The 16,230-nt window shown below is 51.6% G+C and overlaps 1 protein-coding gene across 1 annotated transcript; it reads right to left on the bottom strand.

Moving 5' to 3' along the window:
- Positions 1–4,267: 4,267 nt before the first annotated feature.
- LOC136019410 (BTB/POZ domain-containing protein KCTD12-like) lies at positions 4,268–6,982 on the bottom strand. The gene is made up of 2 exons (XM_065689573.1): positions 6,916–6,982; positions 4,268–5,402 (listed from the first exon to the last, which is right to left on the bottom strand). Exon 2 carries the CDS (start codon positions 5,376–5,378, stop codon positions 4,488–4,490), a length of 891 nt encoding a protein of 296 aa, XP_065545645.1. The 5' UTR covers positions 5,379–5,402; positions 6,916–6,982; the 3' UTR covers positions 4,268–4,487.
- Between the last annotated feature and the right edge of the window lie 9,248 nt (positions 6,983–16,230).

The raw sequence follows: 16,230 nt of genomic DNA on the forward strand, positions 1-16,230 counted from the left end.
CAAAGTGCTGCTGCTGGAGCAGCAAACACAAACGCTGACTGCTCAGCTGAGCTTCCTCTCCTGCTCCTCCCCAGGAAGGAGCCCCACAGGTCTCTCCATGGCTGGACAGAGCAGAGCAATGCTCTGTATTGTCTGACCTCCTGCACTTTGCAGCCAGCCGGTGTCAGCTGCTAAACTGGGCCTGAAAGCTTGTTTAGATAAACCCCTTCCTACAGCTTCTGCACCAAGAACTGGAGAACTCCCATTCCTCCAATCGTTCTTCTCAGTGGTGAATACCCGTGCTGTTAAAGGTAGATTTGAGGGTTTATATTTCATATAGAATCATAGAATAGAATCATAGAATAGTTAGGGTTGGAAAGGATCTCAAGATCATCCAGTTCCAACCCCCTGCTGTGGGCAGGGACACCTCACACTAAACCATCCCACCCAAGGCTTCATCCAACCTGGCCTTGAACACTGCCAGGGATGGAGCACTCACAACCTCCCTGGGCAACCCATTCCAGTGCCTCACCACCCTCACAGTAAAGGACTTCCTCTTTATATCCAATCTAAACTTCCCCCATTTAAGTTTTAACCCATTACCTATCACTACAGTCCTATCACTACAGTCCCTGACGAAGAGTCCCTCCCCAGCATCCCTATTATTATTATCCCATATTAGAAGAAATTGGTTCCAGCTTACAGCTACTGCTGCTTCTACCCTTATGGTGCTTAAGACCTTCACTACTAAACCACTACAGTCAAGTCTTTGTGGTGCACTGAGCAGCTTGGGCTTCTCTTGTCCATGGCAGGATGGGATTTCTAGGCTGGGAATAGGGTTTTCTGTCTCCCCTCCAGCCTTTTGTACCTTCTGGACCCCACAGCACCCTGCTTGCCTTCTTCCCAGTCTCCCAATATCAGTCTGCTCCGCCCCTATTACATCTTAGGCAGAAGCTCTTCCCTGTGAGGGTGCTGAGGCGCTGGCACAGGGTGCCCAGAGAAGCTGTGGCTGCCCCATCCCTGGCAGTGCTCAAGGCCAGGTTGGACACAGGGGCTTGGAGCAAGCTGCTCCAGTGGAAGGGGTCCCTGCCTGTGGCAGGGGTTGGAACTGGATGAGCTTTAAGGTCCCGGCAACACAAACCAGTCTGGGATTCTAATTCCTGTTGCTTCCCGGCTGCTGGCAGAATGGGGAGAGCTCAGCTTCTGGGCAGGGCAGGACCTTTCTGCCACCAAAATGGGTCCCTTTAGAGAGGGGCTAAAAAGAGACTTAGGATATAAAATGTTTTCAGATGCTCTCTCAGGGTGGCAGAAGTGCCTGGTGGAGACAGATGGGACGATGGGATTTGGCTTTTCCTTATGGGAAAAGCTCAGCGCCTGCACTTTTTTGTGCAGAATAAGACACTGAGCCAGTAACCAGCAATTTGTGGGCAGGGTGCTCGCCTGGGAACACAATCCCAGCCCGTGTTCATGCTCTGCCTCACTTAAAAGAGGGATATTATTTTGGGATGGGTGATTTCCTGGGGGTCTCTAAATGAAAGGATGAGTTACATTTACCCCTCCGAAGGAAAACAAGCTTCAAAAGCTTAAAGCCCTTTGTTTTTAAAGCCTTTATTCCTTAGTTTCTGGTGAGCTCAGCAGCTGCTGAGCTTTGCAGTGAGACCAGATGCCTTCCCAAGGAACAGTCTTCCCCACAATGGTCCACACGCTTCTGTAAGGGACCTGTTACCAGAATGAGACCCCCTTGGTCTCCTTCAAACCATCCTCAAGGCCAAGATAATAGGCAGTCTCCTGTCTGGGAGTCACATAGTCATCGAATACCAGGTTGGAAGGGACCTCAAGGATCATCTGATCATCTGGTCCAGCCTTTCTCAGCAAAGCATGACCAAGCCTAGGTGCCAGCACCCTGTCCAGCTCAACCTTAACAGTACCTAACACTGGGGAGCCAGCACTTCCCTGGGGAGATGATTCCAGTGGCAGATTGTTCTCATGGTGAAAAACATTCTTTTTGTGTTCAACCGGAATTTCCCCAGGAGTGACTTGTGCCCTTCACCCCTCTCCATCACCACATGTGCCAACAGCGGGTGCGGTTGGGAGATGCCAAGGGAGGACCTCAAGTAGGTGCTTTTCCATGGCACCGTTTCTCCATATGTGGTCTTTCCTAAGGATCAGATAAACCAGATTCTCCTCTCAGCCATGGGCAGCAGCAGAAGAACACTCTTTCCACTACTAGAGATGTGCAAAGAAAAGAAACAACCTCAAATCATTGTATTTTTGTTGAGCCAGAGCAGAAGCATTTTCTTGTGAAGTATTGGTTTTCATGGAGACCATCAGACTCAAAGTAACTCAGAAGTAAACTCTTCTGCTCTGGTCATATTTCACCCGGGGTATAAGGTTTAACAGCCCAGATCACATAACCTATAGATCAAAACCATCTCAGTGGTGACTGTGCCATTGTGGTTTCCCCCTCAGGAAAAATGCTTCCTCCAGTGAGATCAATTTTGCAGCCCAGTTCCAGAGGGGAAAAGCAAACATCAAACACCACATTTCTCACAAGGCAGCAACTTCTTTTCTCCAATCAGTCCTAATCAATAAAGAGCAGAAAAGTCTCTAGTTAAAAAGAAGCCAAGAAGCCAACAGGACATGCACATCTCTTCTCCCTTTACTTAGAAGGTTTTAATTCTGCCCTTCAGCCTCTTTCTGCACAGAGCTCAAGTTCCCTTTTCTTTGCTTTTTTTAAGGCTGGTTGTCATTTCCTCTTCAAATGCTGTTGCAATGAGGAACGGGGCCTTATAAAAGCACCATTTTTGCCTTCCCTTTCTTCAGGAGAAAAGGGTTGTCTGGATGCGATGGTTTTGCTTGCCCTGTGTGCCAGAGGACTCCAGCCCTCCAATTACTTAACTGCACCCCAAACAGAAATGCCCCTTTGGGCAGCATCCATCCAGCGAGGTGATCCCTCAGCTCCCTGCACCAAGAGCTTCACAAGGGCTGCTCAGGAAGCAGAGCAGGAGGACTGGGGATGTATGGTAGGTGTAAGGGAGCCCTGCTTGAGTGATGGGGATGAAGGCATCACCCAGGGCTGGTCTGCAGAGGGGTGGGTAACCCTGGACCCAACCGCTTGCACCAGCACTCTCACTGCATTGAGGTTCAGCCCCGCTGGGGTGGGAGCAAGGGTTCAAAGAGGAGGAGGGGAGTCAGAGCAGGGCAAGAGGGCTCCAGTGAGTTTGTCTTCCTTCCTTCTCTTATTCATAACCATATACAACCGATCTAATGGAAGGTGTCCCTGTCCATGGCAGGGGGGTGGAACTACACAATCTTAAGGTCCTTTCTAACCCAAACCATTCTATGATTCTATGAAACCACATTCCTCACGCCCACATGCTGTAGTGCTGCTGGAGCAACACCCTGGGTGCACACAGCACACCACCAGCACTGCTGCTTTTGCTTCTTGGCACACAAAGACATAGGTGAGTTGGTTTTGCTCCTTTATTACCCATTGCCCAGGCACGGTGAAGAAGCAGCAGCAGCCAGCCCCTGGCCCAGGAGCAGGCCATGGAGAGCTGTGATTGCAGGGACCTTGAAGAGATTGCCCAAAAGGCAAAGACTTTCATGTTGGGCAAAGATTCCCTTTAATCTGTGAAGTCATGGCTGCTGCTCACCAGCACAATCCAGCCCCATCCCTCACATCACTATTGTACTCCAAAGGAAAGATGAAGGGACTTTTTCTGACAGACCATCCGAAGTATAAGCAATTTACACCCTACAGCGTGTAAAGCCCTCCCCACTCCCCCCACCTCCCTCCACATATACACGAACAGAGCATCTATCCACCCTCTCCCACCCCCAAAACACCCCCCCAAGGCACCCCAGAGCAGCAGCGATACTCCAAATCCCAACTGCAAACACAGGGTGAGCCTTTATCTAACCTTCCCCAGCACTGACAGTCTAAACACTAAGCTGCTTACATGGCTAATGGCAATATATCCATGCTGCGAGGCTGCATCTTTCCATCCACCCCCCTCCCTCCCACCCTCCTCGCTGCTTCCCACCTTTTCGCATATCCTTAACCCTGTGTTTTCTCCCTTGAACCCCTTGGCAGATCAAATACAGGGTACGCAGCATGTTCCTGGTGCACAGGGAACGAGAGCCAAGTTCAGTGTCCAACACGGACAAGCTCATCCAGCTGCAGGAATCCCAGCCCAGAGCACAGTCTGGTGTATGCCCCCCTCCCACCCAAAACAAGTACATGACAGTGTCCAAGTCCACACATCCAGGGAGGGTTGGGAGCTACAGGCAGCTACTGCAGAAGTCGGAGAGAGGGAAGAAGGTTGGTGGTCGACGGCTACAAGGGAGAGCTGGACAGGTTCAACGTGGAGGAAGAAGGAGGGGAAAAACCCAAGAACAAACTCAAAAGGACGCTGGGATTCAGGGTTGGATGTCTACCTTCTAGGAAACAGGAGAGGAAAGGGAGAGTTGGTGCTTGGTGTGTGTGGGGTTGGGTGGTTTTGGTGTCACTCACGATAGAAAACATATTCGGTGTAAGAGGTCCAGATCCTGTCATCTGTCTGGTCATGGGCGAAGGCACAGGTGCCTGTGGAGTTGCAAGCCACCATGTGGAAGCCAGCATCGGCCAGTTTATCAAAGGCTTGCTCCAGGAAGGTGAATTTGAGGTAGTAGCGGGAGGTGTACCTCTCCGGGGGCCGGTCCGGGTCCCTGCTCTCATTCAAGGTATCCCCAAAGACCTCCTTGGCCAGCGAGGTCTTGCCGCAGACCATGATCCGAGCCACCCTGCGGAACTTGGCATCCGTCTGGCTGTCCCTGCCCAGGGTGTAGGAGCCCCGGTAGCCGATGGTGATAAAACCTGCCCTGCGCACATCGCTGCTGGCAGCACCCGCGCCGGCGGTGACGGCACCCCCGGGGCCACCAGGCACAGCGCTGGGGAGCGTGGTGCTGGCAGAGGTCAGGGTGCGGCTGGCATCCGCGCTGGGGGAGAGCTCCTCGGGGTCGCTTTGGCATGGGTCGTCCCCCAGAGAGTTCTGCTTGCTGAGCTTGGGGGCCAGCATCTTCACGAGCTCCGGCAGCATGAAGTACTCTGCCTCTCGCTGCAGGCGGCTCCTCTCAGGGAAGTGGTCGGGCAGCACCAGCTGCTGGTCCCTCATGTAATCCAAGATGTAACGGAAGAGGAACCCATCCCGATCCACAAAGAACCGTCCCTTGCTGTCCCGGGCCAGCGAGCGGACGTTCTTCTGAGTGAACATCTCCCAGAGGAGCGAGCCGGGCACACTGACCAGGGTGGGGTGGCGGGTGATGTACACTTGTCCACCCACATTGAGTTCAATGATCTCGGGGAAGGGGAAGTCCTCGCTGGGTTTGGCACAGTCCGTGTTGTCTGCCAGGGCCATAGTGAGCTACTGCTGCCTTCCCACCTGCAACAGAAAGCAGCAAGGTGTTAAGCCTGCCAGCAAGCACAGCCCGCTTTCCCACTGATCCCAAGCCAAGCACTTTATTTGGAGCAGTAAGCAGTGCAGGATCAGGCCCCTGTCCCTCCAGGGGTCTGGAAGTCAGCTCTCCTCCCCAGTCCCTGGCTCTTGGAATAGGCAGCAATTATTTCTAACGCTGCCTTCTCTTCCACAGCACAAGAAGAGAAGAGCATTGCCTATGGCCTCACCAGCCAGCTCCTGGGGCTCAGCACCTTTCATGTGGAAGGCACAATGACGCTGATGTTAACAACAGGAAAGCCAGGGCTGTCACACCCCAGCTTTGAGCGGTGACCTGCCTGGCCCAGCATCCTGCCGAGCGTGCCAAGGGAGGACCGCATTACGGCACCGTGTCTCCTGCCAAGCTGGTGAGCTTGGAGGGGACTTCGTGGTCCATGCAAGGAGCGCACACAGGTCTGCCAGAAAAGCAACACTAGATACCACTATAAAGGACAGAGTGACAGCGCCTTTTGGCACTCCTGCTCCATCCTGGCTCCTGGAAAGCACTTGGTGAGACTTAAAGCCAATTGGAGAGCAGGTGAGAGGTGGCAGAACATCTCCAAGGGGCTGGGACCAAGACAAACACTGTGCTGCTGGGTACAACTCTGGCTAGATGCCGTATTTATACATTTCCAAAGGCAGGCTCATTCTTAGCCATCTCTTGACAGTGCAAATCAGCGCTTACATAAACCTGGCTCATCAGATGGACTCCGGATCCAGCCTGGCCAAGCCATGCTCCATGCAGGGATGTGGGAGATGATGGAGAGAAGGGGTTTCCCAACTGCCTGGCAGGGTTGGCCTCATGCTCTTCCCACTGTAGCATATTAGGGCAGCCCTGGGAGTGCTGTGAAGTTGGCAGCAGCTGCCTGCACCCCCCAGGACTGGTCCCACAGCCACAAAACATTAAGTCTTGCTCCATCCTTGTGTCCTGTGTGGCTTCAGAGGAGCCCCACAAAAGGATCCTAATGCGAATTTCAGAGAGACTGAAGGGCAAAGATAAAACTCTGTGGGCACTTTTGGGTGGTGGTGGCGGACAGCTGAGCCTGCATTTCATGGCCAAACGCCGCCTCCCAGCTCATAGGGATGCTCAGGGTGAATCGTGTTTGAGCAAGGGGTGACTTGGACCAGCCAAGGAAGAGACTGCACAGAGAGCCAGCGCGCTCCCAGCTTCCTAAATCCTCTCCCGCGGCGGCTTTTAGTCCCTTTTCCCGGTGCTCCCCGCTGCAGCACACCCGGAGGGAGCCCGCCTGTGCCGGGAGCACGTTTGGTAGAGCCGGGTCCCTTTGTCACTGCTGCGGCCGGGATCCGAGCCTGCAGCCGGGGAACACACACAGGGCCCCCCCGGCCCCCCACCTCCGCCTGCCGCGGGCTGCGAGCGCTGCCGGGACCGGGAACCCTTGGGTCAGCCCCGAGTCAGCCGGGGGACCCCGCTCCGAGTCCTGCCCCATCCCGCTCCCCTCACCTCCGCAGCGCAGGGCGGCCCGGGCCGGGCTGAACCGGTGCGATGTGATCCGGGCCGGGCCGTGCCGAGCCGGTGCGATCGGTCCAGATCCGCTCCGCTCCGCTCTCTGCCGCCGCTCCGCTCCGCTCTGCCCGCCCGGCCCTGGCGCTGCCGTTTTATGTCCGGGCAGCCGCCGAGCGCCCTCCCCCGCCGGCCCCGGGCCCGCCTCGCCTCCTCCCCTCCGCTTTCCCCCTCCACCGCCTCTTGTCACCCCACCCGCCCATCCCTGCGTCACCCCACACTGGGGAGCTCCGTGCTCCGGGCTGGAGATTCCAGCAGCGCTCCCATCCATCCATCCATCCATCCATCCATCCATCCATCCATCCATCCATCCATCCATCCATCCATCCATCCATTCATCCATCCATCCATCCATCCATCCATCCATCCATCCATTCATCCATCCATCCATCCATCCATCCATTCATCCATCCATCCATCCATCCATTCATCCATCCATCCATCCATCCACCCATCCATCCATCCATCCATCCATCCATCCATCCATCCATCCATCCATCCATCCAGTCCCCAGCAAGGCAGGATTTACTCCTAATGCCACTTTCCTGCTGGCAAAAAGCCCAACAGCATCTCAATCCCCAGCAGCAGGTCCCAGGGTACCTGCCCTGCACCCCCAGAGCTGGCTGGCATTTCTTGGTTTGTTTCAAAATGCCAGTTTTCTGTAAAGACAAGAGAACACAGTGACTCCAAGAAACATCCCAATATTTGCCCGTTTCCTAAAAGTCTGGTGGAGGCAGCCCAAAATCCAACTTCTGTGTCAGTGAAGCTGACCCGAGTTTCTTCATGAGTTTATTTACACGTACCTGTCAGATGCTGTAAGGGTAGAAGACAGAGTTTCTGCTCCACATGAAGACCAGATCCCACATGGAGTCTTGGAACCGAGATCCAAGGAATTCTTCTGTTTGGGTTTCTCATTGCTGGTTTCCTGCATCCCAGGAGTGTCATTGCACAGATGTGTGATACGGTCACCAGAAGTACACTTAGAGGTGGGATATCTCACTGAATAAATAGATGGGATGATTCCACACCTCTGAATAGTCAGGCTGGGATGCTGTTCCCTGGATCTGTCAGTAGTTTGGAAGAATAAATCCATAGGTATAGAATAAATCATAGCTCCCCAAAAATCCCACCATAGCGGAGGTGCCTGGGATTCAGCATCCTCCTGTGAATTCAGGGTCTGTGATTATCAGTGGTGTGGATCAGGCCTCACGGCTCACTTTTCACACTTTAAACCAGGAACTTTCCCATGTGCATATTTTTTGAATATAGTTATGGGGGGAAATAAAAAATGGGAGAAAGTGCTTTGGGATTATAGAAATGAACAACAAAATTTGCTCCAAATCGCAGAAATAGAGGTAAAAAAAAGAAAGGGGGAATAGGAAATGTTTTTGACATCGTACCTTTTTTTTAGCTCTAGTTTTTGTTTCACCTGCAAATGCTATAAAGGGAGAGAAAAAGAAGTTGGAAGCTTGGAGAGCCAAATTCCTCCTTCAGCCCATCCTCCCTCTCACCCATCCTGGCCCACTCGTGGCTTGCAGAGAAGCAAAGGACACAGAAAAAATTCTCTGTACCAATTTCTCTGCTGCTCCCTGGCCAGAATCCTGGTGCCTGACCTACAGAACCTTATCTGGTGCCAGCACTGGCAGACGTGAAATAAGGAACCCTGTTGAAAGGCTTTTGGGTATGAACAAGTGTGAGCAGGCAGATGCAAGTAACTGGCAGGCTGCGTGCAGGCAGTTGTGCTTGGCATTAAAACCCACACTGAGGGCTCCAACTCTCTAAAGCACCCTGGTGTGCCTATGGAAAGGGTTGTCTACTCAATGTGGGGCTCAACAAGGACTGAAGGTGGTGGGTTTTGTTTGCAGGAGCCCCCATGACTTGTGCTTCCCTCCCAGCACTGGTGCGATAACGGAAAGAAAAGTTGGAGGGGTCAGTCTGGTGAATAGATTAGCCTTTAATTTCTGGAAGTACACTAAATTCCTCCTCTGTCCAGTCCACTGTTATCCCAAAGTCTGTCAGAAAGGGATCTCTTTGAGGCCTTACAGCGCTCCATCCAACTCAGCTGAAACTGCCCAAGGAACTCAAACTATCTGTGGGAGGGCAGAGCAGAGGCACACGCTGTCTCGCACACAGCACATGCAAATGCATTCATCTTGTTTCCTTAGGAAACGAGCCTAAAAATAACTTGAGCTTGATAATGCCTTCGGAAGGCTACAAAAGCAAGGCTTTAGTTGGAGGCATCCCACAGAAAATGCTGTGCCCATTGCCCTTGGGAAGGTGGTGGCACTGCTGCATGGAGTGGGAGCTGCGAGGCTGGAGGGATGGGGACCATATTTTAGGGTCAGTGGAGGGATGGGAGCCTTATTTTGGGGTCAGAAGAGGAACGAGGGCCTTATTTGGGGGTCAAAGGAGAATGGGGACCTTATTTGGGGGTCAGATGGAGGCTGTGCACCATTATGCACAGAGGGTTGGGATGGGAGCTTGGGACACGCGTAGAGAGAGGACAGCAGGAAGGATGCTTGTGCTGAGGCTTTGAGAAGCTGTGGAAAAGACATAGTTTGCCTCAGCTGCTCAAAGCAGGGCTCCAGGCATGTAGCAAACACATCGAGGTGGGTATTTACCCTGTGTCTGTGCCACTAGATCCTGAAAGAGCAAGTTCAGTCGCTCTCCTCTGGCCTCCCTTTGGACTGGGGTGATGGATGTTAGATGGCACTTTCCTCTCTGGTTGGTTGAAGATGGAAGAGACTCATTCTGCCTGCAGAAGGGAGCATCACTCCTCCCTTCCACAGACCTTCCCACCCAAGTGAAAATGCACTGTGCTGCTTTAGTGCTTTGTCCTCCACATTACAAGACTCAGATCAGTGCAAATATCTTCATGAGCTGAAGTGGAAAACATCCAGGCCACTGCTGACGTGTCTTGAGGCAACTTGAAACGTGATCTCCAGAGAAGGGGAAGATGTTCAGCACCGCAGAAGCAGTGAGGGGGTCTGGAAATGCAGGAGAAATCACCAAGAGGTTTTATAAGCAGCCTTTATAAGTTCTTCCCTAAGAGAGGGAATTTGGGGCCCTCTCTGACTTCTAAAGACCTTTATCAACTACAGCAGTGGAACATGATTCATCCATGTCCCAAGAGAAGGGAGGAATGGGCTTAATGTGTGTGTGTTTGTGTCCACTCTGTTATTACACAGAATGTGGTCTGGTGATTGCAAGGAAGGTGCTGCACAACCTCCCGGCTGCTATTTCCAGCTCTTTGTGTTTGCTGAGCTTGGACGCAACTCACTTCACTTCACAGTGCCTCGAGCTCCTCAGCCTCAGACTGTGGGATCCTGCCCTCTCTCCAGTCACCTTGAGCGTCCCTAAAAGCCCCATTGTGCTGCTCCAACACTCTTTATGCATTTTTAAGGGTGGAAGGGGCATAAACTGAAGAGAAGACAAATTTTTCCATTGCCTGACTTTTTTCTCCTCCAGAAAGGAAAAAAATATAGTCATAAATCAGGTATGCGCCCTGCTCTGACGATGATGTTGTGATACATCACGCTGCAAGGATGTTGTCACAGAGAAAGCGATGCTGCTGCATCTGCTACATCAGTTTCTTATCTAGAGATAATGGAGAAATGTGTATTGAAGGAGAAATATTTATTAGAGGAAAACCCCCGTATTTCATGCGTGTCAGAAGGGTCCAGCACACAGAGGTTCAAACCCCACTGAGCCACTGTTATGACTCATGAATGAGGGCTAAATGTAGGAATCTTTCATCCTTAAACAGAGCTGAGCTAGTCCTAAAAGGGCAGCAGAAGCACCAAGTGCAAGGCTCTGGTGGAGCATCAGTTTTAACACATTCAGGGTCTCATGGCTGTATCACCATCAGTCAGTGGGAAAAATCACACTGTACAGCATCCCTGTCCCACCCCTGTGCGTCTAGCTCTGTCTCACTCATCCCATTTGCACTTCTCCTCTCTTCTTCCCCAGTGCAGTGTTTCTTTCTGCTTTCATCTTACCATCCCCTCTCTATGAGTTAATTAAAATCCCACCATGACGTTTTAGAACATCAGTGAGAATAGTGGAGAGTCAAAAGGGTCTTGCCTCAAGTCACTGGTCCCACACAAGCTCCTAGGTGCCCATGAACCAGCTGCAAGCCCCTACTAGCATCATGGAGGTGCATCTATGACTCTTCGCTCATCTCCTTCTCTAGGAGCTGTACAGGTCTGCTGGTAGGCACAGACCAACATGCACACGTGAAGTTAACTACAAGAGACGAGGCTTTCATTGCTTCAAACACCTCTATGCTCTCCCTGCTGAGGACTCGCTGCGTCTGAAGGAGCAGCCTGGAAACTCCAGGCACTGCCGTTTTCTATAAAAGGTGGTTAATCTGCTTCTGCTTGGTGAGGAGCTCAGGTGCCTTTGCAGCTCTGGGAATGGAGCAGGTAAGCGACCACATACATCTGACCCTGCTGTCGTGGTCCTGCTGGAGACTTCAGGTTGGCATGTCAATAATTTACTTATACATCTTATCTGGCCCATTTTTAGCAGCATCTGCCAACTTGCACTACACTTGTGGTGTCCTTTCTGTGACAGATAGGTTTGGACAAGGAAGGAAAAAGGCTATGCTTAATGGTGCGCTTTAATTGGCTTTTCATTATGAAAGCTTAGATGTCCCTGCAGCAAAGTGGGGTTAGAAATCAGAGACAGGATGAGGACTAGGCTGCAAACTCCTCTCGGAATGTGGGAGCTGCTGAGGATCAGGGTTTTGGTTTGGTGTCATCACTAAAAGATGGTGTTCTAGGATCCTCTTGGACAGTGATGAAACCAGCATCACCACCACTGACTTCAGGGGTGATGTATCAGAGATCCATCTCCATCCTGTGCACTATTTGCTAACAGTAACAAGAACGTGCGTATCCACTGATCTCATTTCACCATCTGGACTCGGGAACTGGATGGCCACTTGGGAACTACTCATCCCTGAAGCAGAGATGTCTCACGCAGCCTTTTCTCCACGACCTCTTTCAAGCTGGTAACTTCTTCAAGCCATGGCACAGGACCAAAAAGGCCACTGCATTTGAGGTGAGCACTGTCAGAGCAAAGCCCAGAAGGAAAGGAGGCTGGAGCAGGTTTAGAAATATATCACCGTGCCTTCAATACTCAGAGAGAATGGGCTTAAAGAGTGGCCTGGCGTCTTCTGAAGAGCAGCAGAGCAGCTCTGAACAAGCAGGACATGGGCATGCTGAGCACTCCCAGTGTTGCGTGCCTTGCCTCACTCCATCACTCTGGAGGACTTTTCCCTCTCCACAAATGAATTCTCCAGATCAAATTCTACCCTTGGTACAAGCTTGTAACCCAGCTGCTGAAGCAGCTCCTGTGGCCTTTGCCTTCTCACAATCTCACTCCCCTGTGTTGGCAAAAGCAAACATCCTGCCTGCTGTGTTTCTAGGATGCGGATCATTGAGGCACAGAGCTGGAAACAACTTGGGCTGTAAAACTTGCCATGTACACTTAGATTTCCATACACAGAGGATATATTTAGGTGCTTTTCAGTAAGACCCAAGCTTGCCTCATGTAACAGAGATGTGATAAGAAGATCCGAAGCCTAAACCGAGGTAGACAGCAGGCGGGTTGCAGGAGGAGCCTGTGTCAGCCTCGCTGCAGACAGTCTGTTCCTTGAGCTCTGCCAATGCAGCACCCCAGGGTGAAGGTGCCATCTGGCCTGGCAGAGCAGCCTGAGGATGGTGCTGGTGTACACAGAGGGAGACAGGAGGATCTGCTTCAGCTGTAAGTTGAAGCAATAAATCCAGGGTATCCCAAGCAAGCTCTTGTGTTTGCCCTCCCCAGACTGTCCCGCAAATGGGAGGGCTTGCGACTTTGGTTTTCCATGTCTCCCAGCTTAGGCAAGTTTCTAAGTGCTGTATGAATGCCACACGTGAGAAAAAGATCTTATACACCCAACATGACATGAGGACATGCTGCAAATCACAGAAGGGCAAGAGGAGCATTTACTGAAGACCAGAAGGCTTGCTTTCAACCCGAGGTGCAAAGGAAATGGCTCAAAACGCCTTCCTTAGGAGAATGGAAGGCCAAGCTGTTTCTGAGGTGTGCATGGGAGTGCCCAAAAGACTCTTTGTCTATGTTCTGCAGCCCTTTGAAAACAGGGCTGCAGCACCAAGCTCCATAGTTCTGGTCTGTCTGTGCCAGTAACACCATCTCTCACATGCAAACAGCACTGCAGTGCTGTCAATCTGCCAGGAATGCAGGCTAGAGGAGTCCTCCAAGGTCACCCAATCCCAACCTGTGCCATCACACCAGCCTCACCACACAGACCATCTCCAGAACGTATGGTCAAGATTTAGCTCTTACTAAAAGGGATCATGCTGAAAACCTTCTCATCTCCAGCCTAAATGTGTGCATGGCTTCTTCTTTCCACTTCTCATGCTACCACCATCATTTCGCTCAGTTCCAGCCCTCTTGGCAGCACAGAGGGGATTTTCTGTCCCCTTTTCGCAGATGTGGAGACTGAGGCGCAAGAGCATCGATGCGGCTTTGCCAGCCACGGGAGCCAAGGATCAGTTTTTGGGAAGCACAGACTTATCCAAGCACTATGTCAAGGAAACCTGTTGGCCTGTTCTCCTGGCATCGTGCCCTGGGTGCCTCATGTCTCCGAGTGCACCAGCAGTGCCAGCGCTCGGCGACAGACTTGGAAGCGACATTTCCTTGTGCTTTAAAGGGCGTTTGCAGCACGGCACCGACTTCTCCAGCCCAGCTGCTCAGATCCAACTCCAGTCTGAGAAAGCTCTTCCCATGAGGCTCGTTTTGAAGACCAAGGACCCAGTTTTGAGAGCCAGATCCGTGCAGGACTCCCAGGCATCCCAAGGGACTGCAGCGTGGCACAGGGACAGAGCAATGGAAACTGCTGGGAAACACAACAGAGCTTTCCAAGTAGTCAATTTAGCCTTTGAAAGTTGCCAGGACAGAGGAGGGATCTGTAGGTGACAGTGAATGTGATGCCAGGAGAACCCCATGCGTTCAGACCCTACCCTGAGTGACAGAATGGCATTTTCCATGCCCTTGGCATTTCCAAGCGTGCTAATCTGCTGCCGATCGATTGTGAGGAATGGAAACTGATTACAGGCTCTCAAGGAGCTGCTTTGAAGCACAAGATCTGTCTCTGGCTGATTCCCCTCCAGCTTCTTCCCAGTTCAGCCTGGCCTTCAGACACCTGATCTGAGCCTGCCACAACCTCTTCTTAGGCTGACCCAAGATTTACTCTGCTTGAGTTATCGCTGGATTTCCAGGAGGATGCAGAGGCTAAAAGAGCACTGATTCCAGCTCCTGCAGGCTGGGGCTGCTGGAAGAATCCTGCTGGTCTGTATAGAGTGGCAGGGAGCAAACCAGCTGCATTAAATCGGGCCAGCTCCTATCTGCTTCCCAGCTGACAGTAAAACCCTATTCTTATATCCCCAGTTTAGCCTATGCACAGATCTCTTTCTGTCTCCTTCTCCTCCTAGTTATCATTAAATTAAATTTATCTGTATAATTTATCAGAAAAAGAAATCTTAATAGCTAGCTGAGTGTGCTGAATTAATACTTATTAGTATTCATTATATTTATCTTCTCTCTGTGCTGGAACTACGAAAACATAGGGAAAAAGAGTGATAACCCTCTTCCCAATTTGTGACCTGTGTTGGATCAAACCTTTCTCTCATCTCTGCACGTATTACACGGGGTTCCAACTGCTGTGAAACCCAGGAGGGGACATACAGGCACAAAAAGACCATAAACAGCTTGAGAGAGGCTTTTGGACTGGCACTGGAGCTGCTGGGACAAACCTGTTTGCCCTGCGTGGGCTCTTCCACAGGAGCATTCAAAGGGAGAGCTTTTACAAACATGTTTTGTTGTTGGCTTTGATTTTGCCTTTGAAGGGGTCCCTATGGCTGAGCGCGCTGGTTGGGCTCTAAACACTGAACTGCGCTCAAGGTACACGAGGTTTGTTGTGTGTTTTCTTCTGTATCACCCTTCCAAAATCATTCTCCCAGCACCACACAGCCCAAGCCAGGAGAGAACCCTGCATCTCCCATCCCTTACACTCCTGTGCTTCAACCCCTGGGCAATGCTTCCTCCTATAGGCTGTTATGTTAATACTCAGCAGTAAAGATGCTGCTGCTTGCAGCTGAGAACAGGACAGGCCACCACACTCACGGTCTGTTTGTATAATGCCCTAAAGGTCAAGGAAAAGGATAAACTTAATGCAACTGTGACAGTGCTGTCCATCATAGCACAGTTGCACGAGTGTTGTGGTTATGAGGGAATAAATACTGATGGACTAACTGCTCCCAAAGGTGGCCTCAGAGCCCTGTCCTGAGCTCTCCAGGCTTTTAGAGCCAGGCCAGAGGGTAACTAGTGCCTGGGATCAGCTTCTCCTTTGGCAGCAGTTTGCCTTTAGGCAACTCATGGATTTGGGAGCTGGGGGTAGGCAGGGAGCAGGGCCTGGTGTGGTGGGGACATTTCATTCGCCATCCTCTTTGGGAGTGCTCATCATCATAGGGAGTGACTGAAACATCCCAAGGAGTGAGATGAGGTTTATTGTCCTTTTTAATCTGGTGGAAGCGCTTTCTAATGGAGATGGGTGTTCAAGAGGGCAGGACTCACCCACAGGACACTCCTGCGTCCCCACTGACAGCAGATGTTCCATCCACCAGCCCATGTACACAGGCGCTGCAGTCTGAGTGAGACATCCTGGCCCCTGTGCCTCCTCCAGACGCGCAGTTCACCCCTGACAAAGCTCTAAGAGAGCCAGGATGGGTCCACAACATCAGTTTCCCCCCGCTGTGGAGCTGAACCATGCAGGAGCTGTGATTGCACTCCTGCCCTCCCACCTTGAGCATGAGCATAGAGCAAAGGGCGATGTGAGGGGCACAGCTCTGTCCCAGAGGTGTTTTCTACCTTGAAACCTCATAGCCGGCTTCAGTGCAGGAATCTAGGTGACTTGTCGCCCATAGCAGAGGTCCTTCCTGCAAGCGGGTGCAGGAGATGGTGCAGAATGTGGAGCCTCACCTCACCCAAGCCCAGTCTCTGTTTTGATTCACCTTTTCCATAGAATCATAGGATAGTTTGGATTGGAGAGGACCTGAAAGATCATCTAATTCTAACCCCCCATCATTTCTCATCCAAGCCTTAACTTACTCCTCTTAGTGAAATGCCACTTAAAAGCTGTTTTACAGGTGGATTTAACTAGAAATGAAAAAAAAACCCCAAAGTAATCTA

The sequence above is a fragment of the Lathamus discolor genome, chromosome 9 (genome assembly GCF_037157495.1).
Source record: "Lathamus discolor isolate bLatDis1 chromosome 9, bLatDis1.hap1, whole genome shotgun sequence".
Classification (NCBI taxonomy): domain Eukaryota; kingdom Metazoa; phylum Chordata; class Aves; order Psittaciformes; family Psittacidae; genus Lathamus; species Lathamus discolor.

Coding starts and splice junctions, on each gene's coding strand:
- LOC136019410 (XM_065689573.1), bottom strand. CDS start 5,378: ATGGCCCTGGCAGACAACACGGACTGTGCCAAACCCAGCGAGGACTTC.